Genomic DNA, 26,043 nt, shown 5'->3' on the forward strand with positions numbered 1-26,043 from the left:
TGTAATGATGCGTTAGTTTTAGCAAAGAGGGAATAAACTTTTCCCAAACAACATCTCGGATACGCTTCTGGGGGCCTTGCAACAAACGAACACGGTGATTAGTTGTTATTTTTGCAACCTGAAATGACAGACTGGTGTCCGTCAGGAGGGGCTGGAACCGGACCGGATGGTTAAAAAGCGCGCTGATGACGCCGCTGAGGAGGTTTAACCAACGGGACCTTTCTCCTCTTCTTCCTCTCGGTTTCCTGTCGGACGCAAGACAAACACAGAGGGAGAGACAAAGGCTTCCAGGCAGATAACCCTCCTCATACATCCAGGACGCAACTCTGAGCCAAAGCTCCGGAGAGGAACCAGCTGTCAGCCCCGCTGCGCCCTGAACGGTCCCTCCGCAAGGATCCTCCGGGTCCAGGACTCCAAGAAACCGCTTTTAAAACCAGAGATCAGGGTGAGTAACCCAGTGATTTCCCACAAGCGACAGTGGAGGTTTCTTCTTATGTCAGATTTCCTTTAAATGATTCGTTTTTTAATGGAAAAGCGGTTTTTTTGTGCACTTTGGAGGAATTGGCTTCTCAGCGAAAACGGAAATATTCACCAGAGGGGATGAAAAGTAGGTTTCAATCTGAGAAAAGGGTTAAAGAGAAAGTTTCTTTGAATCATAGTCCAAGAGATTTACCACAACTACTCATGTACAGAGATGAACGTCACTCCAGAAACCACTCAGCTGTTATATTCTACAGATATCTGTGCGCACTGGAATATTATAGGAATTAAACGGAGATAAAACAGTTTAAAAAGTATATAAATCAACCACAGTGTAGCCTACAGATACACTTTTTGATGAGAAAATCAACTAATCCAGCCTCTTTATGATTGAATATTTATAGAGATATTATGAATGTAGTGGTTTTTCCCCTCAGGATCCATTGATGCTTTTCCAGACTGACCAGGTGTCCTCCGCAGACATGCTTCACACACAGCGCACACAACACAAGACACTGCTTGCCCCGGCTGACTGACGAGTAATTGTTAATTTGGTTGGATAAAAGCGTGTATAGCTTGAGGCCAAAGGCTTTTATGAGCTGGAATAAAAAGTGCGGGATGCAGGAATCTCAGAGGCTCACTGGTTGATTGTACAGCAGAGGAATATTAAACTGTACCGATAATCACTCAGATTAGTAGATTAATTAATTGGAAAATGATCTGACAAGCTTTTTACTGCTGCTGATGGTGAGCTGATGTTTATTATGCTTATATTTAAGGTCAGTATTCAGGCATGCTGCAGTGCTTATCATCAGTCAGTTCATGGGTTTGTTGGACAACTATGTTAAATTTATCATTTAAAGTCAGATATCAATCAAAACAATCCAGTTCCAGTTTCTCAAATTGAAAGATTTTTGACTTTTTTTATATAATTATATATTGAGTATCTTTGTTTGTTTGTTTGTTTTTTTTATCACTTTTAATGGTATTTTTCACAATTTTCTGAACAAAACAATGAATTGATTAATGAGTGAAATCAGTCAAAAGACTGATTAGTAATGAAAAAAGCCATTGGGGCAGTCCTGTCTTTCACTTTATCAGAGTTATTGGCTCAGGCAGAAGAGAACCAGATTGCCGCCCGGCTGAGTGGCTCAGTCTGGGGCTCTTGGTGTTGGAGAGCGTCAGATCAGACATGCTGACAGCTCGTCTTCCCTCTGACATAATCGTCCCTCTGACTTCTCGCCTGTTCGCTGTGGGGCGTTCGTGGCTGCAGGGTAGCTTTCCTCCCTGCCGGGGGAGTTGGTCGCCCTGGCAGACAGGGTCAGAGGTGGTTTGGCGGCTCCAGCCGGCCCCCTTCCCTCTCTCTCAGGGGGGCAAGAAATCCTCCGTTTGCCCTGGAAAAAACAAACAAACAGCCTCTCCGCATGCAACAAAGGAGACATTTTTAGCTCAGTTGAGCAATTAAGTGATGAGATAGAAGAGGGGAATGATAAGACTGCTGCTCAGAGTGTCACAAAAAGCTTTTTTAAAGTTTGATGAAGAGACATTTCAGCAAGTTAGGCCTCAATATACAATCCAACTCCAAAAAAATCTAAAACACCTGTTTGGGACATTCCACAGGTAAACAGGTGGTTGGTAACAGGTGATAGTATCCTGATTGGGTATGAAAGGCGCATCAAGGAAAGGCTCAGTCGTTCACAAGCGAGGATGGAGCGAGGTTCACCACTTTGTGAACACATGATTGGATGAAGGATGTTACCTCATGGACTAAGGAACACTTCAGAAAACTCTTTTTGGAGTCAGGGTTGTATACATGCTTTTGTGTTTGTTGAAATGTGAAATCCACATTGCGTTAGGACTGCAGCTAACTCATTCAGTCCACAAAATGCTGCTGCTTATTTTCTGTCGACTGATTGATTAACTGGCTGATCACTTCACTTCTACATTAGAGACCAACCAACGCTAAGACTGACACCTTGAACATACGAGGTTTCCATCCGACAGAAACCCACAGTGCAGCTCCAGCTGCTGATTATCTCCTGCGGTTGGTGGCTGCAGACCAAACCACAGAGCATGTTTGCATTGGTCGGCGGAGCGAACGCTCAGTTTGAAGATCTGCTTAAAGATCTGCGCTGAACTCAAACATACATCCGCTGACTTCTGGCTGATTTACACACCTGGCAGTGTGTCAGGAAATGCTGCAGGGCGACATGTGTGCAGACCATCAGCCAAATGTGAGGCTGATGCTGTTTTTTATTGTCTCGTGTTTATTGTTGTTGAATCAGATAAGAGGAGGTCTTGCTCAGAAACCTCTTGCAGTCCTGTGGGCCTGCGTCTCACATCAATTACAGTTTACGCTCTTGTTACTCCGGCTCGTTTCCGGAAAAGTTGCTCAATGTGTAACAGCCTCTATTAGTCACAGTGACTAACTCTGGATGTCTCCTCTTTTTTATGCTTTAATTCCAGGGAACAATGAAGATGCTGCTGCCTCTGGTAATCCTTCAGCTGCTCTTGGCTCCAGCGCTCACGGTAAACTCCCAGAGGGTCGGCTGAAAATGAGCAAAACCAGAGACGTCAGCCTGTTTTTAGAAGCTTAAATCTGTGCAGTTTGTACATTATTTCAGGCGCATGTTCAACACTGATAGTCAGTTCATTGTTGATGGTTACAGGTCCTAAACTGTGAGAATTTGCTGTTTTCCTTTTGTATTAACTTTATCGTTAACTCTTAAACTCTTGACTGTTAAGACATTCAAGAAATTCTGATGTTCATTTGATGTTTTATAGATCTGATGATTAATCTTGAAACTTAAAGGATTCTAACTGTAAAAAAATGAATAATCATTAGTTGCAGACTGATCTAATACTTACTTCACGTGAAGCTAAGTCCAATATTACATATTGTCAATGCAAAATAATGTTAAGTATAATAGTAAAAGGTACATATGTGACATTTGGTCTAGAGTCTAAACAGTGCGATCACCACAGAAAACATGTTGTATAATACGTTCTTGGAGCTCCACGTGGTGTCTGCACTGCAGCTGTTGGTCTTATCACGGTTTTTGGCTTAAAAACTGACTTTCAAAGCTCATTTTTGACCTCCGTATAGTTGCTGGTTCTGAATCCAAGACTGAACTTTGAAACTAGTGAGATTTGGCAGAGAAAACACTTTGTAATGTGACTTGATATTGTTTTTATTTACACTGTGACGTCATGTATGAACTGCTGTCTCATGTCCAGGTGCCCAACGTGGACCACTGGGACTCGTGGGGGCCTTATGGAGAATGCAGCCGCAGCTGTGGCAGCGGTGTGACCACGAGGACCAGGCGCTGTATCACCCACAGGTGTGTCCCCTGCCCTTATTTATCTATCTGGAACCCACCTGCATACACACAAACATGCCTGTATAAACACACTCCCTGCACATGGACTCGCAGTCGGCCTGTTTGACAATCTGAGCTCATTGTGAGGTCCTGAATACACGCACAGGTTTTTTTTTTTACCCCGAGTGAATAAAGCTACTTGTGAGGTTCATGGGCACAGACTGTATCTTGATTTTAAAAGAATGCCTTGAAGTCACGAGGACGTGGGCTTGTCTTACGTCCAAAACAGACTGCGGGGAGGGGCCCTTTAACATTAAAAGGACCTCTCCTTGCTGGGTGTTGCCTGCTGGCTGCTGAAGGGGATCAGATGAGGAGTGAATATTTCTATCTGCCTTTTTTAGGCTGGAAAGACTTCAGAAGTGGTTTAAAAATGTTCTTCCTCTGCTGCGCACATGTTTTCTTTTTTTTTTTTTTTTTAAAGCATCACTTCTTTAAATACATCTTTCACGTTGCTTTGTGAAGCTGCTCCTCTTTACCTCTGACTGAACAGGACAGGGTGAGGTCACACTCGCTGTTGTTGCCAGCTTACACTGTAAATATTCCCTTCTTAGCTCGTATTGCTGGAATCCAGCCGGCATGTTGCCTCATGTAACACACCAAGTCATCTGCATTCATGAGGTGGGACGTGGTGTGTTTCTTATTTTGGTTTACCCCCAAATATTCAGACTCAGACTGTGCTTATGTAAAAGTCCAGCACATTTAAGTAAAAATACTCCAATGCAAGTGAAAGTATGACTAGCAAAGTATCAGAAGTGAGGGGACTCATTCGGCCCCTGTGACTAACACATTACGCTCCTCTTTAATCTTTCTTTAATGTAACTTGACATATTTGGGCTTCAAACAGTCACTGAAATGAAACCATCTGAGAAGTTTAAAGGGGAATTCTGTGTTTGGTGGAACTCATAACAACTCATAGACATCTGAAACGTACCAAAGGGCCCCAAATAGACACGTCTTTTTTAGTAAGGGGTCACAAAGCCAAGAAAATGTATGGCTTCTGGTTTAATCTTTAAAAATGTGTTTATAAGCTTATCGTGTTCTTTTAAGGTAAAATCCACATCTGTAAAGTAAGACAGATGTCAGACTAATGGAGTGCAGTACAAGTACAATAATTCCCCTTTGAAATGTTGTGAAGTACAAGTATAAAGCATACAAGTACCTCAAAATTGTAATTTGCATGCCATTAAAGGTCACTGCTGCTGTAGAAGCCTCCAGTCAAAACTTGATAAACTTCTCTCCACCGAAATGTCATCTGTCAGTCATCAGCTGCTGTTTACGGTCTTTGTGGCCATAAAGTGTTCAGCAGAACTTAGGTGTGCCTCAGTTATTGAGCAATAACTCTGCGGGAATTTGATAAAATGACGAGTTTTTCTTTTTCTTTTTTTTTTTTTTATGGGTGGGGGGTGGTGGCGAGTATTCCCACCAGGCAGAACACGTCTGTAATGAGCTGTTTCTTTAACGTGTCCAAACAGTTATCTGATTCAGGCAGTTTGATTTATTGCGTTTACTTGCAGGCAGACTGTAGGAAAATGCAGTTTTTTGACATTACACTAACGGGAAAGAGCCTTGGCAGAACAAAGTGAGCCCTGATGGATCTGTGCAGGATGTTGGTGTTTGACAGATTGATCCGTGTACTGATGCTCGTTTTCAACATGTCCGTGCAGTCAGTCAGTGAGTCAGACGGTCTGTCAGTGCGTCTGTTTCCCCTCTGTAGCCGAATGATGAATCACAGTGAGTCCTGCTCACTGCTATATAGAAGGATGAACTCTGTCATATCTTGTCTGCCAGGTTTGCCAGGATCACACCTTTAAATACTATGATTAGACAGCTGTTGACTCATTGTGTGCTTTACAGGAACTCCCATTTTGCCCAACACTCATTTTAGTTTTAAATTTCTTGATCTCCTTCCAAAGGAGGCGCACTTTGAAGCTTTGGAATTAAACTCGTCATTCAGTCGGTCCATCACATCTTTTGATTTTGTGTCATCAATCAGTTTGTGTGAATAACATTTCCACCTTTTTATTTGGTATCATTTGAAACTGAAAGTGCTGTTTGCTGCTGTAAATCTTTTTTCCATTCCCGGGTGAGAAGTTGAAGGCTGGATGTTGTCACCGAGCGTTTGGACATGTTTTAGTCTCCGTCCTGGCGTGCTGACAGGAGCGTGTCTTGTTTTTTTTGGCTTAAGGGCAGGTACTTTTGGAGGTGACTTAATCATGAGTTATCAGCATGGCTGGAAGGGAGGGAGGCAAAACAATCTGCTGTCTCACGGTTCACCGCCATGTGCGCCCATGTTAGTGCGAGCTTCAGGCTCAGCAGAGATGATGTTGAGGCTTCTGCTCTTGCTGAGAGCTCATTTTTTTAAAGGCACAGATTAAAGAGGAATGCCACTTAATGTCAGAGCTGGAACTTGTTATTTCAGTCTGAGCTGTATTTGCATACGTGCTCTGCAGCCTCACCTACTCATTAACTGTTTCTGCGTTACAATAATGACCCATAAAGTTTTAATGAAACTTAAGTCAGAAAAGATGCAAAAGGGGATTTTTATAGCACCGGCAGAGCTAATGAAAACACATATTTGTGGCTTAAAGGGGCACTCCCCTGATTTTACACGTGAATGTCAGTTTTCTTGCCATCAGGAGTTCGACTCAGCATGTGAGAACACTTAATGATGTCTTCTGTGGCTCTGGAGGAGCTTTCCAAAGTCCCAAAAACAAACCTGCTAATGTCATCAGAGTTATCGCTCTTTGTAACCTGAAGCAGCAGATGGTTTGTCACACAGAGCCGTGTGGGAAAACGTCCGTGGAAACTGTTTGGAAAAGGGCAGGCGATGATGATGATGATGATGAGGTGATTGGATGAAGCATCTGTCTGTCACAGGCTAACTTTGGATCCTCGGATCAATGAAACATATGATGTAGCATGTGAGCGAAACTCTTGCGGAAGTCGTTCAAGAAAAGTGCGAAAACATCTTTTCATCTTTTTTGCACCAGGCTGTAAACAAGTTTATGTCTGCCGTACAGTTGGTCACTTTAAAACGGGGGTCTATGACTCGGCTTTGGAACCAGCCTCAAGTGGCCATTCAAGGAACTGCAGTTTTTGGTGCTTTCGTGTTGGCTTCATGTTAAAGTCCTGGAGGTTTCCACTTGGGCAAGTTGGATTCTCGCATCCTGTGATCTCATGAATCCAGCCGCCTTGCATGTAACTCAGCCCTGGACACTGTAACACTCTGAGCTACAGACTGGAGGTGAGGGAGTTTAGGAGGCAGAGGGGAGGTTGAATGAAGGATACTATCCTATGAATTATGGGAAATGTAGGATCCAGAGCTTTTAAAGTCAGGATTTCTTGGCCTGCTGCTTAACTTTTGACTATCTTCTTTTCATAAGTCTCCAACAGGCCCATCAAATTTACTGCAGTCCTCCTTTAAACGTGAGTGGTTCCATATATCAGATAGGGTTTATGTGACTCAGCCCTTGTAGCCTTATGAAGAGAAAATGGATATTTTGCTCTCGGTTCAGTTTTGAGAGGCGCTGCTTCATCCCTGGGTTGTAAGAAGACACTGAAATCTGATATTGATGCTTTATTTTCTGCACACAGGACCGATGGAGGACACAACTGTGTGGGACCAGACAAGTCTTACCGCTCCTGCAACATCCAGGTGAACAAATACATCTGAAACTCATTTTTGTGTTGAGTTTTGCCAATATATATGCCGAATAAATCCATAACCCAGCTGCCACATGGATGATTGACAGCTACCATCAAAGTAAATTAAAGTGTCATCTCTAAATATTGTGTTTTCCTCAATTTCAGGACTGTCCGGAGGGATCCAAGGATTTCCGTGAGGAGCAGTGCTCCCACTTTGATGGGACCGACTTCCAGGGCAAACTCTACCAGTGGCTCCCATATTATGGAGGTCAGAAGCAAAGGCTTATTTTTGGATTTGCAAAAGCACATATCAGGCTTCAAATTTGGGAATGAACTAAGAGCGCTCACTTTTATTCTGAAATGAAACCCATCTCTCCGGCAGCTGAGAACCCCTGTGAGCTGCACTGCATGCCAAAAGGAGAAAACTTCTTCTACCGCCAACGCAGGGCTGTGGTGGACGGTACACCCTGCCACCCGGGCCGGAGGGACATTTGTGTGGACGGAGTCTGCAAGGTAGGCTGGCAGGCAGCAAGCACATGAGATTAGATGAAATGTAAGACAGTAAGAGGTGAAAAACTGAGCTACATCTGCACTTTCCAACGCCAAATCTGCTCTATTAAGGAGCTGGTCTGATGAATATTGACGCCAGACTCACTAGTTATGAGATCAGATGGAAATCTCTGAAACAACAAGCAGCTTTAATGGGCACATTTTATTATCCGCAAATGCAACTTCATATACTTCCTGATACAGTTATATTTGTTTCTAATTAGCCTTTTTTGGGGCACACAGGGTTATATTTGGATTTCTGATTCATTTCAGCCCAAACATTACAACTGTCTGGCGCTTGAGCCAGCTGGAGGGGCATTTTGGTTGCTCAAGTGCTGAACACTCCCAACATAAGTACATGGTATTTTCCACCTTAAAAGAGATTCACCTGCCTTTAGTGGATCAGATGTCATAATCCGGATAGAGATGGCATCTTAATAGCAGGTGTAAATGGGGCCTTTAAGTGCAATTTTAGTGTCTAACACCTCAAGTGATATTTCTGAGATCAGCCTGTTTGTGGCTAAAGGATCACGTTAACAACTATGTAAATGTCATTCAGAATTAGTTCAGTTATTTCAGTTATTAGTTTTATGTAACTGGAATTTAATGGCATGTGCATTGTTCTATGACATTTACCAAACGCTGGGAAGTGGCAGTTAATTGATTACATGACTTTAATAATCTAACAACAGGATCACTTCGTCCATCTGATCAAAGTCAGAGGAGTGAAATTTCTCCGAGGTTCAGGTCACACAAACGCCTGGTTCACAGCGTCGCTCCATTAATCGGAGCGGACACAGTCGGAGGATTAGTTTCACTCTGCGGAAATGTCAAACACCTCTGCTCTCATTCTGTTCTCCTTTCCCTCGTGAAACACCTCCTCTGTTTAACCCCTGTCATCATGTCTTCATCACCTCCTCTGTGGGGAGCCGCTATCCAAAATACTCTGCTCTCAGGTCTGCTTTTTCTAAGCCTCCACTTATTTAACCTCCAGCTCCTGAGTTTCTGGTTGTAGGATTGCTACTTGCACAAATCTAAGCGTCTCTTACACCTTGTTAAATGTTAAATCAGGTCTTGCAGTGGTTTGGCCCCTGAATGAGCTACTCAGTGATTGGACTGTGTGATTGCTTTTTTGAGGGTTTATGCCATACTGTTGACTCAACACTTCTGAAATATATCGCTTGATATATTCATGATTTAAACCGAATTGACCATTTTTATGCACACTAGTCGGTATTTCTCCAAATCTTGACGTTGTTAGGATGGAAAACTATCCAAGCATCCTTTAGATCATCACAGGATGTTAAAATTCTCCAATAAAAGACTCGCTTATGAAGTGTTTCCCTTCCTTTTCCGCCTTCAGCGTCTGGGCTGTGACAACATGTTGGAGTCTCCTCAGCAGGAAGACCCCTGCCTGCAGTGTGGGGGTAATGGACAGTCCTGCTACAGAGTCAAGAACAGCTTCTCTGTACACAACCTACCAACAGGTACACTAGAGGTTTTTAACTCTGCAACACGCTACCAGATGTTTCCAATCATCACACCATCCTCTTCATCACTGAGGAAGCAGAAGGCTTGAACAGCCAGAGATGTCGATTTCTTCAGTTTGTACCATTTTGTAGTTGGTATGTGTGACAAGACTTGTGTCTTAATTTCTTCCCAGGCTACAACCAGATGTTCATCATCCCTGTTGGAGCCACCACCATCAGCATCAGAGAGACAGTGGCCACACGCAACTACCTTGGTGAGCGTTCAGACTGGCACTTTGTACGTAATTCTGCAGTTTGTTTGTTTGTATTCTGTACATACGATGACTGTATCCTCTCTGATGGCCAGCTATCAAGAACCTGCGTGGTGAGTACTACCTCAATGGCCACTGGGTGATTGGCTTTTCCAGGGCGACACCCATTGCTGGGACCATGCTGTACTATCAGCGAGGGGCTGAGGGCGACAACGTCCCTGAAACCATCATCGGTCGCGGCCCCACCACCGAGCCCCTTGTTGTTGAGGTAAGACTGAACATGTACTGTGATAACTTTTGTCTTTTTATTTATTTTCTTTCTAATGTTTGTAATTTTAGCTGCTTTTAACCAAAGTCTTGGACAGACTGCATGTGAGTGAATATCTCAGTCTTTCTTTATGCACAACCTTCTCCTCACAGCTGATCAGCCAGGAGCCAAACCAAGGGGTTGATTATGAGTTTTACCTCCCTCATGGGCGCTCCACAGATGGATACTACTGGAGTTTTGGATCCTGGTCTGCCTGCAGCAGGGAGTGTGGATCAGGTCAGTCCTAGAAAAACACTTAAAAACACACCTGAATGCAGACCAGTACTTGTTTACATCTTTTTTTCTCATCCTGCTTCCTGGAAAATGAAGTCTTTCGCTTCCTTCATTAGGCTACCAGTCTCGTTTGGTCTTCTGCACCATTGATAACGAGGCCTACCCTGACTACCTCTGTGCAGCTCTGCCAAGGCCACAGACCAACCGTACATGCAACTCCCATCCGTGCCCACAGACCCGCAGGTAAATGACTTTTGAGTAGGCCAGCAGCATCCAGAGTTCATTTGTTCATTTGTAAGTGAATTGGGAGAATATGAACCCATTATTACTTTTTTGTTTGTGCTCATAAAGTTAATGACGTGCAAAAAAGTACCTTTCAGATCAGGCTTTTGACTGTTGCTGGTGTGTTATGACTGTTTGAAAGGATGGCGTACCTGTATCCACCACAGTTGTGGAGACCCTCAGAAAGTTCCAGAGCCTATGTATTCAGGTAACCCAGGATCTGGGTCGTAGTGAAGTTTTAGGTAGCTGCAAACACGGGGGGAGATCTTAATCATGACGTCATGATGATCGCTGATTTCCTGAGCGTGCACATCATTTTTTAGCAATTCTCTTCATTGATATCCATCCTACACCATTTGGCCACTAAAAAAAAGCGCCAAAATAGTCAACAAATGTAATAAATGATTGAAATGAATGACAGACTCTCCCCCTTCAGACGTGTTTGACTCTAGCATCTGTGTTTAGTGCGAAGCCTGTTCCTCCATGTGGGGTGAGAACGAAGGCGTGGGGCAACTGTCCAGTTCAGAGATCTCCTTTCAGCCCTTTAATGGTCCTCACTGGTCCTGGACAAACTGTCTCTCCAGTGATGCCAGATTCCATCAAAGACCTCCTCCTTCTTTAACCTCTGTACCTGATCCCTGAGCTGGGCTGCTGCCTGACTGCTTTAGCGAGCTGTCTCTCTGTCCCTGTCTGTTAGTGTAGCTGTTGTGATGTGAGGTGTTTGCAGGTTATGGGTCTTCATGCAGGGGCTGTCAGGGATTGTGCACATCTGAATGGGACACAGCAGCACTGGTGTGGTAGTAAAGAGCCGGGGCTTCAGTTAGTGACTCTGGTATTTCCGGCTTCTTTTCTTTGATGCCCAGAAACCTGAGATGTTTGTGAGGCTCGGGTGACGCTAACTGCAGCCCTCATTACCCCTCAATTGAAAGATAAACAGCACAGGAGGCCAGAACCAGTTCAAGTTCATTTCTCTTCATTTTTAATGTGTGCTAAAGTTGGAAGAGAGATTTAGGAGACAAAATGTGAGCGTGCTGGTTATAGTTTTTGTCTTTGCTTTTCAGTCTGCTTCCAGTAATCATTGTCTGTTCAGACCAACCAGGAGGTGAAAAATACCTCCTGTCTTTCAGCTGGGGGGTGAACTTTTGGTTTCTGAATTTTTTAACACTGCAGTCTCCAAAAGGATGTGTTGTCTTAACATGATCACGTGTCTAATGGTAGTTAGTAGTTTGTTTGTATTTTTTGTAACTCTGTTAAAACTATGCATCCTTCTGTAGGTGTGCATTTCATTTGAGGGGTTTCATTCCAAAACTCTGACATGTATCTGAACTAGAGAATCACTGAAACACTGATATTCAATTACTGCTGAAACCATTAGCTGATGATAGCTTGATGGACGACTAAATTTTTGCAACATTGGCAACATTAGCCAGTTTCAGCTTCTTAATTTTTAGGAGTTGTTGCTTTGATCTGTTTTGAAATCATGTTAATTAAAAGTCCTGTATGTAGGATTCAGGAGGATCAATTGGCAGAAACTGGATATAATTTTCGCAATTGTGTTTTCATTAGTCTGTAATCACCTGAAAGTACGAATCATTAAGTTTGTTTCTCAGAATGAGCTCTTCATATCTACAGAGGTGTGTGTGAGAGTCAGAGTGTGTCCTCGTCCAGAGTCCACCATGTTGCACAGCCGTGTTTTCATTTCATTTGAAAAAATTCTTAATTTTCTCTTTATTACATTACATCATCTCCAACATCTCCTGACTTGTGTTTCCTGTCTCTCTCTCTCCTCCCCCCCGGTGGGTTTCCCAGCTGGAGAACCGGTGAGTGGAACGCCTGCTCAGTTACCTGCGGTGGAGGCTCTCAGATCCGCACCGTGGAGTGCATCTCCCATGATGCCGGTGGCCCCCGCGTGGTGGAGGATGCTATCTGTGCTGCCTACACCTCAGCACCACCCTCTCTGCAGAACTGCAACATGCAGAAGTGTGCAGAGTATCGTGCATCTAGATGGAGCGCGGTGAGTTAATCAAGTCAACACACAATTGTTCCAAAATCAAGATTCATTTTACATAATTGTGTAAAATCTGCACTGTTCTGTATTTATACGACAGTACAGCATTTTTTAGCACGTTTAGCTTTGCATGACTAGCTTCACTCTTGCATCCAACTGGAGTGAAAAATATTCTGGCTTCTGCAAAATAAAGAAACATTTTAAGCTCATTAAGTTGTGGCTTTATAAAAAAAGGCAGCTGGAAGTGAAAGTGAAGATAAGTGAAAAAAGAAAAACAAACCTTATAACAAAGGAGTAATACAAGACAAGCAATGAGATGTGTGACTTTACTGCTGTCTTTTTTTGCTTCACACTGTGGCTTCAATCTAATTGTCTATTCAAAAGTCTCAGATGTAAAACCAAGATTACAAGAGTAACTTGAACTGAAGCTGGAAAAGTTCTATAACCTGAAGCAACGCATGATGCAAGCTGGGCACATACAGTATTTGAATGCATCGGATAAAATTACAGACTCAGATTTTAGTCCAGATTTGTCTTCGTTTGTCTGATGTAATGACTAGAAGTTTAGGTTAAATAATATTTTCCTCACTTTTTCCTTTTCTTGCACTTCACTGAAATTATATCATACAAAATAACTTTAAGGCCTCGACCACGGGCCATAAAAAGCATGGACGTAGTCTCCATGACGTAACCCACAGATTTCTGAAGAGCCATTGTGGAGCTCACTGACAGTGGCTCCAGCTGTTGCCGTTTGGGCAGTGTCTGACTTAACCAAACTCCAGGCTAATCCAAAACTGGGCAAAGATGTGGAGTGTGGGTGGAGCAGAGGAGGGCAGAAACCAAGCAGTTAGCTGTCATTCAAAGCGACCATGCCTGTAATTATGCATTACTTTAAGCCTTAATATATTTAAACAAGTGAGTTATATAAAAATTCTCCTTCTGTACAGCTGGCAAGAATGTGGAAAGTAGATGTAAAGAGCAAAACTGTTTTTTGTACCAGGCTGTAAACATGTTTATGTCTGCTGTAAAGTTGGGCATTTTAATATGGAGGTCTATGGGGACTGTCTGGCTGTTGTAGAGGAACTGCACTTCAGCAATGGCTTCATGTTTCAGCCCGTTTGGCCTCGACATTCAAGGTGTAATCTTATATAAAATCTGTGCTGTTGTGTTCGCAGTGCTCAGTGACCTGCGGTTCAGGCGAGCAGACCAGGGAAGTCACCTGTGTTGGTTTGGGAGGAATGAGGCTGGAGGAAACATCCTGCAGCGCTTTGCTCCGCCCGCTTGCCGTCCGACGCTGCGAGATGGCGGCCTGCCAGAGACAGATCACCTGGCACGTCGGACAGTGGGGACTGGTGAGACCAGCAAAACCACAAAGAATACAGGGACACTTATGTTCAGCTATTGTGGAGCATCATGACATCCTTTCTGTGCTTTCAGTTTCTATTGGTTACCAGCCATGAAAGCATGGCAGGGGGGTAGTAGGAAGAAGGGAGGGGGCACTGACCATCTTGGGACGGTCTCCAGTGATGGTTTCTAGTTATAATTTCTCTCCATTTTCCTCCAGTGCTCTAGGAGCTGTGGCTCCGGCTCACGAGATCGGCAGGTGATCTGCTCAGACCAAGAGAGGAACCTGTATCCCGTGAGCCAGTGTAGCGCCCACCCCAAACCCTCCACAGTGGAGCGCTGCAACAGCCAGCCCTGCCACAGCCCACAGAGTGAGCATACACTGCGCAAAATGAGCTCTTCAATTAGAGCTCTCGCTCCTGCAACATATATTGTAATGCAGGTAACTGAAGCACTCACCTGTATGATTGTTTTGTGTTCTGCTCTCTGTGCAGTGGTTCCCAGCGCTCAGGACTCACGAGGACACGACAACACACAGACTGTTTTCCAGCCCTATGTGCCAGACCACGCAACAGGTTGGACTAAAGTTTATCTGCCGATCGACGGTTTCTCCTGTCAGAGTATCATCAGTTTGTTTACAGAACGTATAAGGATGTGTTTTGTGTAAAGGTGACAGATGTACACTTTTAGTCACTGGTAGCTACTGTAAAAGACGAAACAACCAAGAAATAATAATGAACAATTTTGATTTGCCAAGCTGGGAGATACCATTTTGGTACATTCAGTGTATATTCTCCTCCAGCAAATCTGGCTTTTTTTTCACTAGCTCTTTTTTACTAGCTCTTTGTATCGTTCGCTAATACATAGTATTTGCCTTGCTCTTGCTTTTTGTCTTTTTGCTAATTCATGGTAACTACCCCTTTTTACTAGCTCTGTCTTGTGAACTCTTTTTTGCTAGCTTTTTCTTTTTGCAGACTTGTTAGCATCTTTTGTCTTTGTCTTTTTAGGTTTTGCTAGCTCTTTTTGCTCGCTCTTTTTTGTTAGCTCTATTTTGCTAGCTCTTTGTCTTTATCCATTAACAACTTCTTGCTCTGTCTTTTTTGTTAGCTCTTCATCTTTTAATACTAGCTAATTTTTCTACCTCTGTCTTTTTTGCTTACTTATTAGCTTTTTTCACTAGCTTTTTCTTGCCAGCTCTTTCTAGCCAACTCTTTTTTTTTATGCTAGCTCCTCGTCATTTATTTGCTCTCGTTATTTGGACCAAAGAAAAGAAACTGTAGGTGTGATGGCACCCTAATAATTGCCACCTTTCAGTTCGCCTGCACCCCCTCCGCTCTGCTGATATAACTCCTGTCACTTTGTGCCATCAGCCCCCCTTTTCCCCATCCAGCCCCTGTCCCAGCACTAATTATCCAGGCCTGATTGACATGTTTTCAGGGGTCCACGGACACTGTCAACCTGATTAAAATATTTTCGAAGCACTGAAGTGTGCAAGTGCTGGCTGTGGTGTTTTTGGCATGTTCTGGCATTCTGCAGTACCGTCCCAGTGGTCAGGAATTTCAAGTTTGAGGTCTTGTGTGTGTTAATTTCCTGTGAGATTGTTTAGTCTGATTGCAAGAACTACTTGTCCCACTTCATTCTCCGCTGTTCCCTGCTTTATATTTACATAAACACATAGTTTGGTCATTTTTTTTGTCTGGTTAACCATATGTATGTGTTTTGTAGCAGTTCTTTTCTTATTTGCATTCTTTTGTGTCTCAGCTGCCCGTGAAGTCTGTTTGGCCTCTAGCACAATAGCTTAGACTCTATTGTAAAATTCTAAAGCGGTGTGTGAACTTCATCATTGCATTGTGCAGTCTTGCCTATTTAGCACAACGTGAACTGCGGGGTCTAGTCTGCATGTGTGAACTCTCCCCCCGCTTGGTTTCATCTTAGCCCGCAAGCCTGAGACTGATCCGACCCAGACGAACACGGTCCACGACCCTCACGGCTCCGCCCCGGTCCTCCACTGCAGCCAGTCTTATTATGGCTGCTGCCCAGATGGACGCACTTCAGCCGGGGGCCCCAACAGTCTGGGCTGCCCACAGGTCTCTGTTCCCACTGCTGTCCAGCCATCCTGCATTCAGACCAGGTATCGAGCTCCAACCTGTCATTACACTGTGGTTGAGGTTACATAACGAGTCTTTTTTAGAGCCTTTGTCTGAGTGTCACTTTTGTGACTGTGTGACCGCTCTGACCAGGGATTGTTTAGTATTATGCATGGCTGCCATAAACACCACCAAGTGCCCAGATCGAGGCTCAGGCTTTCTTAGAAATGTCAAAGTCGTACATTTTTGTTATTTATGGCTCAGACTTTCAGTACTAAGTGTTTTCTTGTTTGAACCTGCTCCCTTTATGTTCTGTCAGTTATGGCTGCTGCCAAGATGGAGTGACAGCTGCTCATGGCCTCAACAAGGAGGGCTGCGTGGAGTATGTGGCCCCTGCAAACACTGTAAGTGAAAGCACGACATTGTGTGTACAGGAGACAGTGGGGAAAATTTACTGACCAGATTGACCATAAAAACAAGATGTTTACTCGCGTGAGGAATTGTTTTTGCAGAATGAAACTTTAGAAAACAGCTAGCAGGGACATCAGTCGAAAACAGTCGCAGAGAATGACAGACAAAAAGAAACTCAATACACAACGACTACAACACCAAAACTGTCAAAACCTGTGTAACGTCTTGATCCTCTTGTCTGTTTCTTCTGATCTGTCATGTCAAGTTTCCTCAGGGTGCTTCTTCTCTTCCCACTGAGAATGCAGTACAGTGCCGTACCACCACCTACGGGTGCTGTTATGACCGCACCACCCCTGCAGGAGGACCCAACGGGGAGAACTGCCCCAACCCACCCAACCACAGTAAGACAAACAGAAGATGACAATACGGTGTTACGCATTAATCTCTTGTTTGTGTCCTTTAACTCTTATGTGTGAACAGGAGGTCATCAGCTACCATGAAAGCTGGAGTTGGTAACCAGCAAAAATAGATTTTGAGTCGTGAGTAGATTAAGAGTAGTGATAAGAAGATCAACTACAATCAGAGTGTGGCACTAGAGAACTGTTGTCTCTTTACTGGCTTTTTCACGAGCTTTAAATCATATGACCTAGTCTTCATCGGAGGATCTCCATTGATGAAGAAAAACTAAACTTTCAGTCTGGAGATTGTGAGTTGGTAACTTCACCCGTCCTTTCTTTGCTGCAGTTGAACGCTCTATCTGCTCCCTGCCTCGTGCTGCCGGCTCCTGCAGCAGCTGGATAACACGCTACCACTACGATGTCATCACCTCCAAGTGTGTGCAGTTCTGGTATGGAAGTTGTCACGGCAACAGCAACAACTTCCTGACCATGGCTGAGTGCCAGAGGGTGTGCCAGGGTTATGCACCGAGCCAGCAGGGCCCTGGGCCAGTCGCTCCCGCTGCAGGACCCGCTCCCAGAAGAGAATCCACCCCTGGAAGGACCGCATCTGGAGCAGGCACCGCATCTGGAGGAGGATCTAGAGCAGGTGGATCCACCTCTGGAGGGTCAACAGGTGGAGGGTCACGCAGCATGGGGAGGATTTTCACAGTCCACGGAGGCTCGACCAGCGGCAACGGCAGACAGGCCACAAGTGCCGCCACACACGCCCAGAGAGCTAGAATCCATCTTCGCATCCGCCGGCCTTCCTATGCTACTGCTGCACAGCACACCGGTCCAGCAGCGAGGTAAGACCCTGAGGACCCAGGGAGCACAACGGAAAGCTCACGGCACGCCCGAGCCCCTCTGGCCTCATAATGCTGTTTACAACCTTCCCACCCCTGCTGAAGGAGCCCCATGAGTGAGGCCAAAGAGTGAGCTGAAGGAGATTGAAACACCACCCAAATCATGTGCATCAGTCATTTCCCCCCAATTATGATGATGGAGTTGATGTTAAAGTTGTTTATCATTGTTTCATGTATGACGATATTCCCAGCATGCATAATCCTACAAGTCCCAAATTTATATAAACCATGTCCATGAACCTTTTCAATCATACAACAAACAAAGTTAACATACTTTGCACAATCTGATTTTTAACTATAATTAAGTTTAATAATAATTGAAATTAATTCCAGTATAAGTTATCATTTATCAATGAGGCATCTGTAACTGTAAAATGCAAAAGAATTGAAAGGGAACAGTTAACCTTCTTTTCCAAGCCCATGAGACACATTAGCTAACTTAACGAGAAGCCTAACACCCCCTGAAGATCTTGTTTTTGCTGACACCAACCTGTACTACGGAATATGTTGTGTTTTATGTACGTTATGCAACATGCTCTTTACAAAACCCTTGCTTTGTAAAATACTGTGTTTGTCTCACGCCTGTCTGAGTAGCAGCACCTCGTTTCTTCCTTTAACCTCCACAAAGTGTCTGGAGACGTCGTCAAACTCACAGCGACTAAATGGACAGCTCTACTGTTTAATGCTTCTGGGACTTTTCACTGTCTGTTAGCTGCCTTTTGTGTGCCTGCTACCTCACTGTGTCAGCCGCCACCACCTTTGGGCTTTGTGTCGTCCCCTCGATGTCATTAGATAAAACTAATAAAGGTTCGTCTCTGATGTTCCATCTGTCGTTGTGTGTGTGGAGTCACTAAACCCTGTCTGTCCTCACCTCACGTCTGTGTGGTTGTAGTAGCTACATCACAGGTTTTAGCTTCTTTTTGGGAACTTCGGGGTTTTTCTGGTGTAAAGAAACTGTCCGTTGTCTCTGTGTGCGTTAACATCACCCTTGATTTTTAACATTTGCCGATCCGTAACAGAACTTGTTTTGTGGATGAAGGTTTTTGCTGTTTGTCTTGTCACCTTTCACGTTGCATGGGCCCTTTGTGTGCCAGCTGGGTTTCACCTCTGTCTTTTCTCTCTGAGCTTTCTTTGATAAGCCTCTGAAGCCAGGTTGTGGGCGATCTTTATGCTTGCTTTGGTGACTACTAATAAAAGTACCAACAGTAGAGCATAAAGTGACTCTTTCATCCTCTTCCTCCCTTCAACCTTCTCTTTCTTGTGTTTTCCAACTTTCTCCTCCATCCTTCTTTTCTTCCTTTCCTTCCTTCCTTCCTTCCTTGTATCCCCTCCTGTGTCCTCAGTTTGACCCTGGGAGAAGTGACCATCGATAAGACCGACCCCTCTACAGTGGAAGCTTTGGTCGGCCAGACGGTGGTGCTGCCCTGCAGAGTCAGCCCGCCGCCGTCCTCCACTGTGACCGTGGAGTGGAGAAGAGACGGTATCCCTCTGTCTACCCACAGGTCGGTAGAAACACACATATTATACATTTAATGTTGTTTTCTGTCAGTGTTTGTGATTCTTTTCTTCCTCTACATTTCTATTTTCCTCAGGCATCATCAGCAACCCAATGGTTCCCTGTTAGTCGGTCCTCTCACGAAGTTGGACTCGGGTTGGTTTCTGTGCGTGGCGACTCGTGAACAGGAGAGAGACCACCGTTACATTTACCTGTCTGTCACAGGTAATGCAGCAGCATCTGTATGAAATAATTTCATTTGCTGAAAGAGGCATTGCCCTTCTACTAATTTCACTTCATCTTGATCTTAGTTGGAATTTTTAGCACCAGTAGCAGTGTGACTGTATACTGAAGGAATGGTAATATTGGTCTTTCTGTTGGCAAAGATGGATCATTACGACATTTTGTACAGACATTCTCGGTCCCCAGAGGATGAATCCTACTGACTCCGGTGATCTGGCTTTTCCTCAAGCACCACCACGAGGTCCACTTTTGAGGCTAAGACTGAAATATCTCAACAACTATTGACATGAAAGTTGCCACAGATATTCATGGTGGCCAGAGGATGAACTGTAATAACCAGTTCCCCTGACTCTTCCTCTAGTGCTGCCTTCAAGGTTTTGATCGTGTTGTCGCGCTCTGACAGAATATCTGCAAAACTAGAGATGTTCCCATCAGCCTCAGTTATACTTTGGTGAGTGCTGATTATAAAAAGCTAGCATGCTAACATCGTAACCTAAGAAGGTGAACACGGTGACCCTTATACCAGCTTAACATCAGCATGTTAGCTTTGCCATTGTTGGCATGTTAGCATAGCATTTAGCTCAAAACGCCGCTGTGCTGTAGGATTGTTATTTCCAGATTCATGCGTGTTTTTTAATATGAGCAAACAATATGTTCATTCTTTTGTCCATTCCTTTTTATTGAAAGATTTTTTTAAATTTCTATCTTCAAATTCAAAACATGCATGGACATAAACAGACCGTAGATTGTCCACCACATTGCATATCTCTCAACGTCAGGGCTCTCTAAGAAAGCTTTTGAGAAAAAACTGTCACCCGCTGTGCATTCGGCTAATTGGGGCCAGGTTCGGTCAAAACCTTAATTTGACCGACTTTAACCCCAATTAGTCCGTCACACGTAAATCCAGAAGGTGGGGATGAAGCCCTGATGTCATGGATGATGTCAGAGGTTGTGTCAGAACACGCTGACCTTGAGAAGTTAGCCGGTCTTTACGCATGATGTGTTGTTGTGACATTATGTGAGTGAATTGTGACACGAGCATTCACCCAATCATGTGTGTCCCTCACAGAGGGATCGTCTCAGCTGACTCCCACCTCGTGGCCCAGAGATGGTCCCTTCCCTCGGTAGGAACAATCCCTCTTTCTCTTCATGTCCTCTCTGAGGTCTGTTAAATGATCAAACGGTCACTGACTCCAGCTTTCTCTTCCTGTGGATTCCCTCAGGTTCAGTATCGAGCAGTCCAGCTCGTCTTCACTGGAAATGCGATCAGGACAAACTGCCAGACTTCCCTGCAAGATCGTCCCTCCATCAGCACTTCAGTCTGTCAACATTCAGTGGACGAAAGATGGACAGATCTTCACTGACTCCAGGTAATTATCCCACAGTTCTCCTGATTTATGTACAGTATGAGGGTCTAGAGAAATACAAAAGTGTTTTTTTTATGATGTACAAGGTATTCTATTTGGCAAGGCAGTTATGTTTCCAGGAAAATTAAAGCTGTAATAGATGAACACTAACTGTAAATTACTCTGAATGTTCATTAGTATGCACATTAATAAAACAGTAATGCCAACAACTTTAAACCAGATTTTAGGTGCAGTTACAATCCTTAAACATCCCCTTCAGACGTGTTTGGAGAAATATTTTGCTCCTTCAGTAAAGGATCTGACTTCTGAGCGCTGCTGTGTTGCAGGTACACACAACATTCAGACGGCACGCTGATCATCGGCTCTCTGAAGTCTGCAGACTCTGGCGTCTACACATGTACAGCCTCCAATCAGCAGCAGCTGGAGCAGAAACAGATGCAACTCAGAGTCCAAAGTGAGTTTTATTCCCCATCAGGCCAAACACAGAACATGCAGCTGTTAACATGCTCATTACTGCTGCGTGTTCATCGGTGTTGTAATGTCACTTAATGACCAGCAGATGTCAGTATATCTGAGCATCAATTGTGGTTCAGGATTTTTAGGTTGAAAAAAAATCACCTTCTTCTTCTGGTTTCATTGTCCAGCGGACCTGAAGATCACCACAGCTCCTAATAACATCCAGGTGTCTGAAGGCAGCACGGCCGTCCTGCCCTGTGTGGTCTCAGGAGACAACGTCAATATCGGCTGGTCCAGGTAGTAACTTGAATTATCAAGCTCAAGTATTGATCCTGTTAGACCTCATGATGACTTGATGCTTAATTTTGGGCCTTAGAGTAATCAACACAATGAGCTGCTCCAACAGAGTGTAAAGCACATTTTAATGCCTGAAGCTGGCTCTAGTTATTAAGATTATAGTTCATGTACAACAGCTTCCTTATCTATTATCAATGAGCAGTAATTAGAAGGTTATTGAGGGAGACTCTTAGTTAATGGCTTAGTAGTTGTAAAATGTGGTCATGCATAATAAGGCATTAATAAGAAAGGTAAGATAAGCAGAAATATTAATTGTAGGTAAGAACTCAAAGCATCTATCACAAAGCTCATGGGCCTTAACTGCTTTTCACTTTTACTACAGAAACGGTGTCCCGGTGCGTCCCGACGGTCGGAACATCCTGACGTCCTCTGACGGCAGCCTGATCCTGAACAACGTCAAGCCTTCAGACGAGGGCACTTACACCTGCAACGCTTACACTGGCATCTACTCCGTGAGCGCCACGGCTGAAGTGAGAGTCACGAAAGACACACAACAAGGTGAGAACAATCGTCTTAACTCAGCCGTCCTGATGTTTTCATTTCACCCATTTGCACCAGATTCTCCAAGATGCCATCATATGACTGAACTGCCAACTTTGTTATTCTACTTCTGTTTAAATCACTACAAAAATCTGAGACGTGGGCCGTAGTTCGCTGGTCTGGAGGCAGGCTGATGATGCTTTGAGTGATGTTGTAGCAAAAAACAATGTAGAAAATCAAATCTGTGCCCTGCAGGTGGACAAACAAGCACAAAGAGAGGCTGCCACTGAGATTCACGCTGTTTGATTGAATCATTTGAAGCTTAATTTACTTTACAGAACACCACACGATGTTCTGCGTACTGAACTGATTTTATGAGGCACAACAAAACCCTCTAAATGGGGCTGTCTTTCAACTCCGCTGTTGCAGGTGTTGATGTGCCGCCAGAATGCGTGGACCAGCCCGAGCTTGCCAACTGCGAGCTGATAGTTTACGCTCGACTTTGCTCCAACACGTACTTCTCCAGCTTCTGCTGTGCCAGCTGTACCCAGCATTCGCAGAGGAACGACAGGTTCGGTCGGCTCGGCTGAAGACGCGGAGGGTGTAAAAACTCTGGGCTGGGTGGGAGAGGGGACGGGGGACGGGGGACGGCGGTGTTGAAACATTGAGGACTGCATTTTGAAAACCTTCCAACACTGAACTTCTGCAATTGCCAAAATGACTCAAAGCACTCGTATCTGACCAGGTTGTGCAGAATCACAGTTGAAGAATGCGTTGAAAAAGGGACTGATTACTGTAGCTGTAGATGCTGTGAACCAGGAGTTTGCAGAGTGTCGACACTTTGTTCAGGGAGTCTGTTTGGACACTGCTGCATCGAACACTGAATAAGGAAACATTAAAATGAAACGTACCATGTAAAAGTTGAATGTGATGAAGCAAAAGTCAAACTTTCTTTGTCGTTCTCTCTCTGCCGCCTCTCTAAAATAACTTATTTACCCACTGGACCTCCTGTATGAGTTCTCTGTTTTCTAGAGAATTGTGCTGATTTTACTTTCAGGTCATTGTTGAATTAGTGAATTATTTCACCTCTGCTGTCACTGTTTTGACCACTGCTCTTTTTGTAATCTGTGTTTTGGCATTTCACTGATAAAGGGTTTTATTTTTTCTTTTATTTTTATGTAATTATTTGATAATAAAAAATGATATTTTGCTAAAAGCTTTTGTTGGTTTGAATCCTACTTGTTGTTCCAGTTTGTACCACCAGAGGTCGCTTAACATGACAAATGAAGTCCAGCCTCGTGCAGCTGCTTCATGCTGAACATCTGGGTGGAACGTCTTCTTTGTGTGTAGTTGCTGAACTGCGTTGACTGACGTAGATGACATGACATTCCTTAATGTTTCTGTTGTATTACAGCGATGCCAGGCTGGTATTTTCCTGCTTGAATTAACAACCACAAACAAGCGTTTGCTCCTCCAGGTTCTCAGTTTTACTTTCATACCAAACATTATGAACAGAATGCCAGACGACGCTCCACCTGCTCCAGCTTTTAATCCCGGTTGAAATGATGGCTGAAACAATAACCACTGAGGTCATGTCAGGAAACCTCACATCCTGTTCCAGCTTCTCCCCTGTGGGAGGCGCCACAGAGCACTTTTCTCCAGAACAGCCAGACAACAGTTTCTTTCTTTATAATGAACACTTTATCAGTCATATAGTGTCAGAAACCATCATCCTGTAATACCCTGTGACACCACAACATCCACTGAACTACACATTATATATCATATAGTTTTTTTAGCATGTACATGAGTATAAAATTAAAATCTGCACGCTGTACTTAGTGTATGTGGACATGTATAGATGCATATACTGGATGCATCTACTTCATTTACATAAAATCACCTATTACATTAATAATTCAGTATTTTGTTCCAGCACTCCAGAATTATTGAGCAATTGCATTTACAGACTTGATATAGACAATATATGTTTGTTGTTCATGGTTGAGTTTTATATATAAACTGTATTTAAACACCTATTTTTTCACCCTCTTTTATGTATTCTGTGGTCCTTGTTTTTACCTGTGTGTCTATTTCTGTGTATGGACACTGAGAGCAGCTTAAACCACAGTCAAATTCCCTGTATGTCTACATATATTTAACCAGTGAAGCTGAGGTTTTGTAAATGTAGTTGTAGTGATGATGGTTTTAAGGTGGAACTGGAAGCTTTGTTTGGAGAAACTTGTGAAATATCAGACTTTTACCTTGTGATTGTTTTTCACAGGAGACTTTCTGACAGGTCACAGTTCTCAAAGCAGCACAGGTGTAAATAATGACATGAGTGATGGCGGCCGGATTCCTTTCAGCTGCTTCAGTTTCAGGCTTCTGGTGTCGTTCATGCCGGCTCACAGTCACACAGTCATTATTCGCTGGGACTCGAGTTAAACAGAGTTATCCTAAAAACACCTTGACACCTGTGCATGTTTGTTGTTTGTGATGTCACACAGGTGGGTTTTTAACTAAGAATGAGATATAGATCGTGATGATGGTTTTAAAGAGAAACTGGATGCTTTTAACACCAAACGTGCCTGTTTTTGTAGAATTTTTATTCTCCTTGTTTGTCCAGTTGTTGAATGTCAGTGAAAATAGACTCTTTCATGACCTGCTCAATACTGGAGGCAGCAACTCATCGTACTTTGGCTGTTAATGAGCATTAAGTCTGGTCTGATGATCCATCCTGGAGTCTGCTGGTTCAGCTCAGTGCAGAACGACAGCAGGTTCTGTTCCTGCTCCAATACAAAATTCCCTTATGAAAATCTCAGATTTAAAAGGGAACATTTACTGTGTCTCAGGTGACGTATTGTGCTTTTTTATATATTAGATAATTTACTTTGTGAAAGAAAATGTAGGAAATGCTATTTTGTACTTCACATGAATCTGTTATATAGATAAATAATGTAATACATTTTTTTCTGTAGGTGGTGGAGGCGTTTTTAATTTAAGTTTAGCACAAGTTAGGTTTGGTACAAATACTCCTTCGTCTGTCAGCTTTAAATAACCACATGAGCTTAATTTGGGAAATTGCAGAGAGAACAAAATTCTGTTTTTTGTTTTCTAACAAACTGATGTGAAAACAGCAGCTTTTGAATTGGTCTAAAGATCAGGGTTTGCAGGAGGTGTAATTCTCTAGTTCACAGATGTCGTACACCATGTTTCTGTTGCCGTCTCACACAAACTGTTTCCTGTTTGTGTGACTCCATCGAGCACAAACATGCTTTTAACGGAAACAAAGGACAAAAGTAGAACTCAGTTTGAGTCCCTCTGAGGTCCTCGCTGGTCCAAAATGAATTTATACTTTAATGAGCAGTGGTGAAAAGTAGCTAAGTACTTTTACTCAAATACAATACTTTAAATGAGTTTTTACATTTTCTGCTGCTTTAAATTTGTCTACATTTCAGTGGCAAATACTGCACTTTTTACTGTATTACAAAACAAAATATATGATGAACAGCAAAAAAAAGATGCATTATTGTAGATTACGAAAAAACATAATTCACATGCTAACAGTGTATAAAGTTGTTAAAATAAAAAAAAAGCTTTACTTGCTGCAACATTAAAGTGATGCACACAATAATTCTGATCCAGTAATCTACACATTAATCTGAAATGGGCCATTCTGCATGTGTGCTTTTTTTGTAATTTGGTGGCCTATTTTGATGTTTTTGATACTTTTACTCAAGTTAAACACCTGAATACTTCTTCCACCACTGTTGACTGTTTGAACAGGAAACCAAGGCGCTTCAAATATAGCTGTGTTATCTCTTAAATGTGGTTGATATGAAGATCATGAGACGATATAAATAACACACAGAATTAT

At 43.4% G+C, this 26,043-nt stretch overlaps 1 protein-coding gene across 1 annotated transcript; it reads left to right on the forward strand.

The window, feature by feature from the left end:
• The first annotated feature begins 218 nt into the window (after positions 1–218).
• paplna (papilin a, proteoglycan-like sulfated glycoprotein) lies at positions 219–23,310 on the forward strand. The gene is made up of 28 exons (XM_076747890.1): positions 219–445; positions 2,947–3,009; positions 3,718–3,821; positions 7,455–7,515; positions 7,671–7,773; positions 7,888–8,018; positions 9,418–9,541; positions 9,718–9,798; positions 9,891–10,063; positions 10,216–10,339; positions 10,453–10,579; positions 10,761–10,826; positions 12,428–12,632; positions 13,802–13,978; positions 14,191–14,341; positions 14,465–14,545; positions 15,906–16,101; positions 16,377–16,461; positions 16,734–16,869; positions 17,213–17,711; positions 19,112–19,270; positions 19,361–19,488; positions 20,576–20,630; positions 20,730–20,876; positions 21,200–21,327; positions 21,518–21,626; positions 22,009–22,184; positions 22,596–23,310. The coding sequence occupies exons 2-28, from the start codon at positions 2,953–2,955 to the stop codon at positions 22,754–22,756; spliced, it is 3,744 nt and encodes a 1,247-aa protein (XP_076604005.1). The 5' UTR covers positions 219–445; positions 2,947–2,952; the 3' UTR covers positions 22,757–23,310.
• The last annotated feature ends 2,733 nt before the right edge of the window (positions 23,311–26,043 follow it).

This window comes from Chaetodon auriga, chromosome 14 (genome assembly GCF_051107435.1).
Source record: "Chaetodon auriga isolate fChaAug3 chromosome 14, fChaAug3.hap1, whole genome shotgun sequence".
Taxonomy (NCBI): Eukaryota; Metazoa; Chordata; class Actinopteri; order Chaetodontiformes; family Chaetodontidae; genus Chaetodon; species Chaetodon auriga.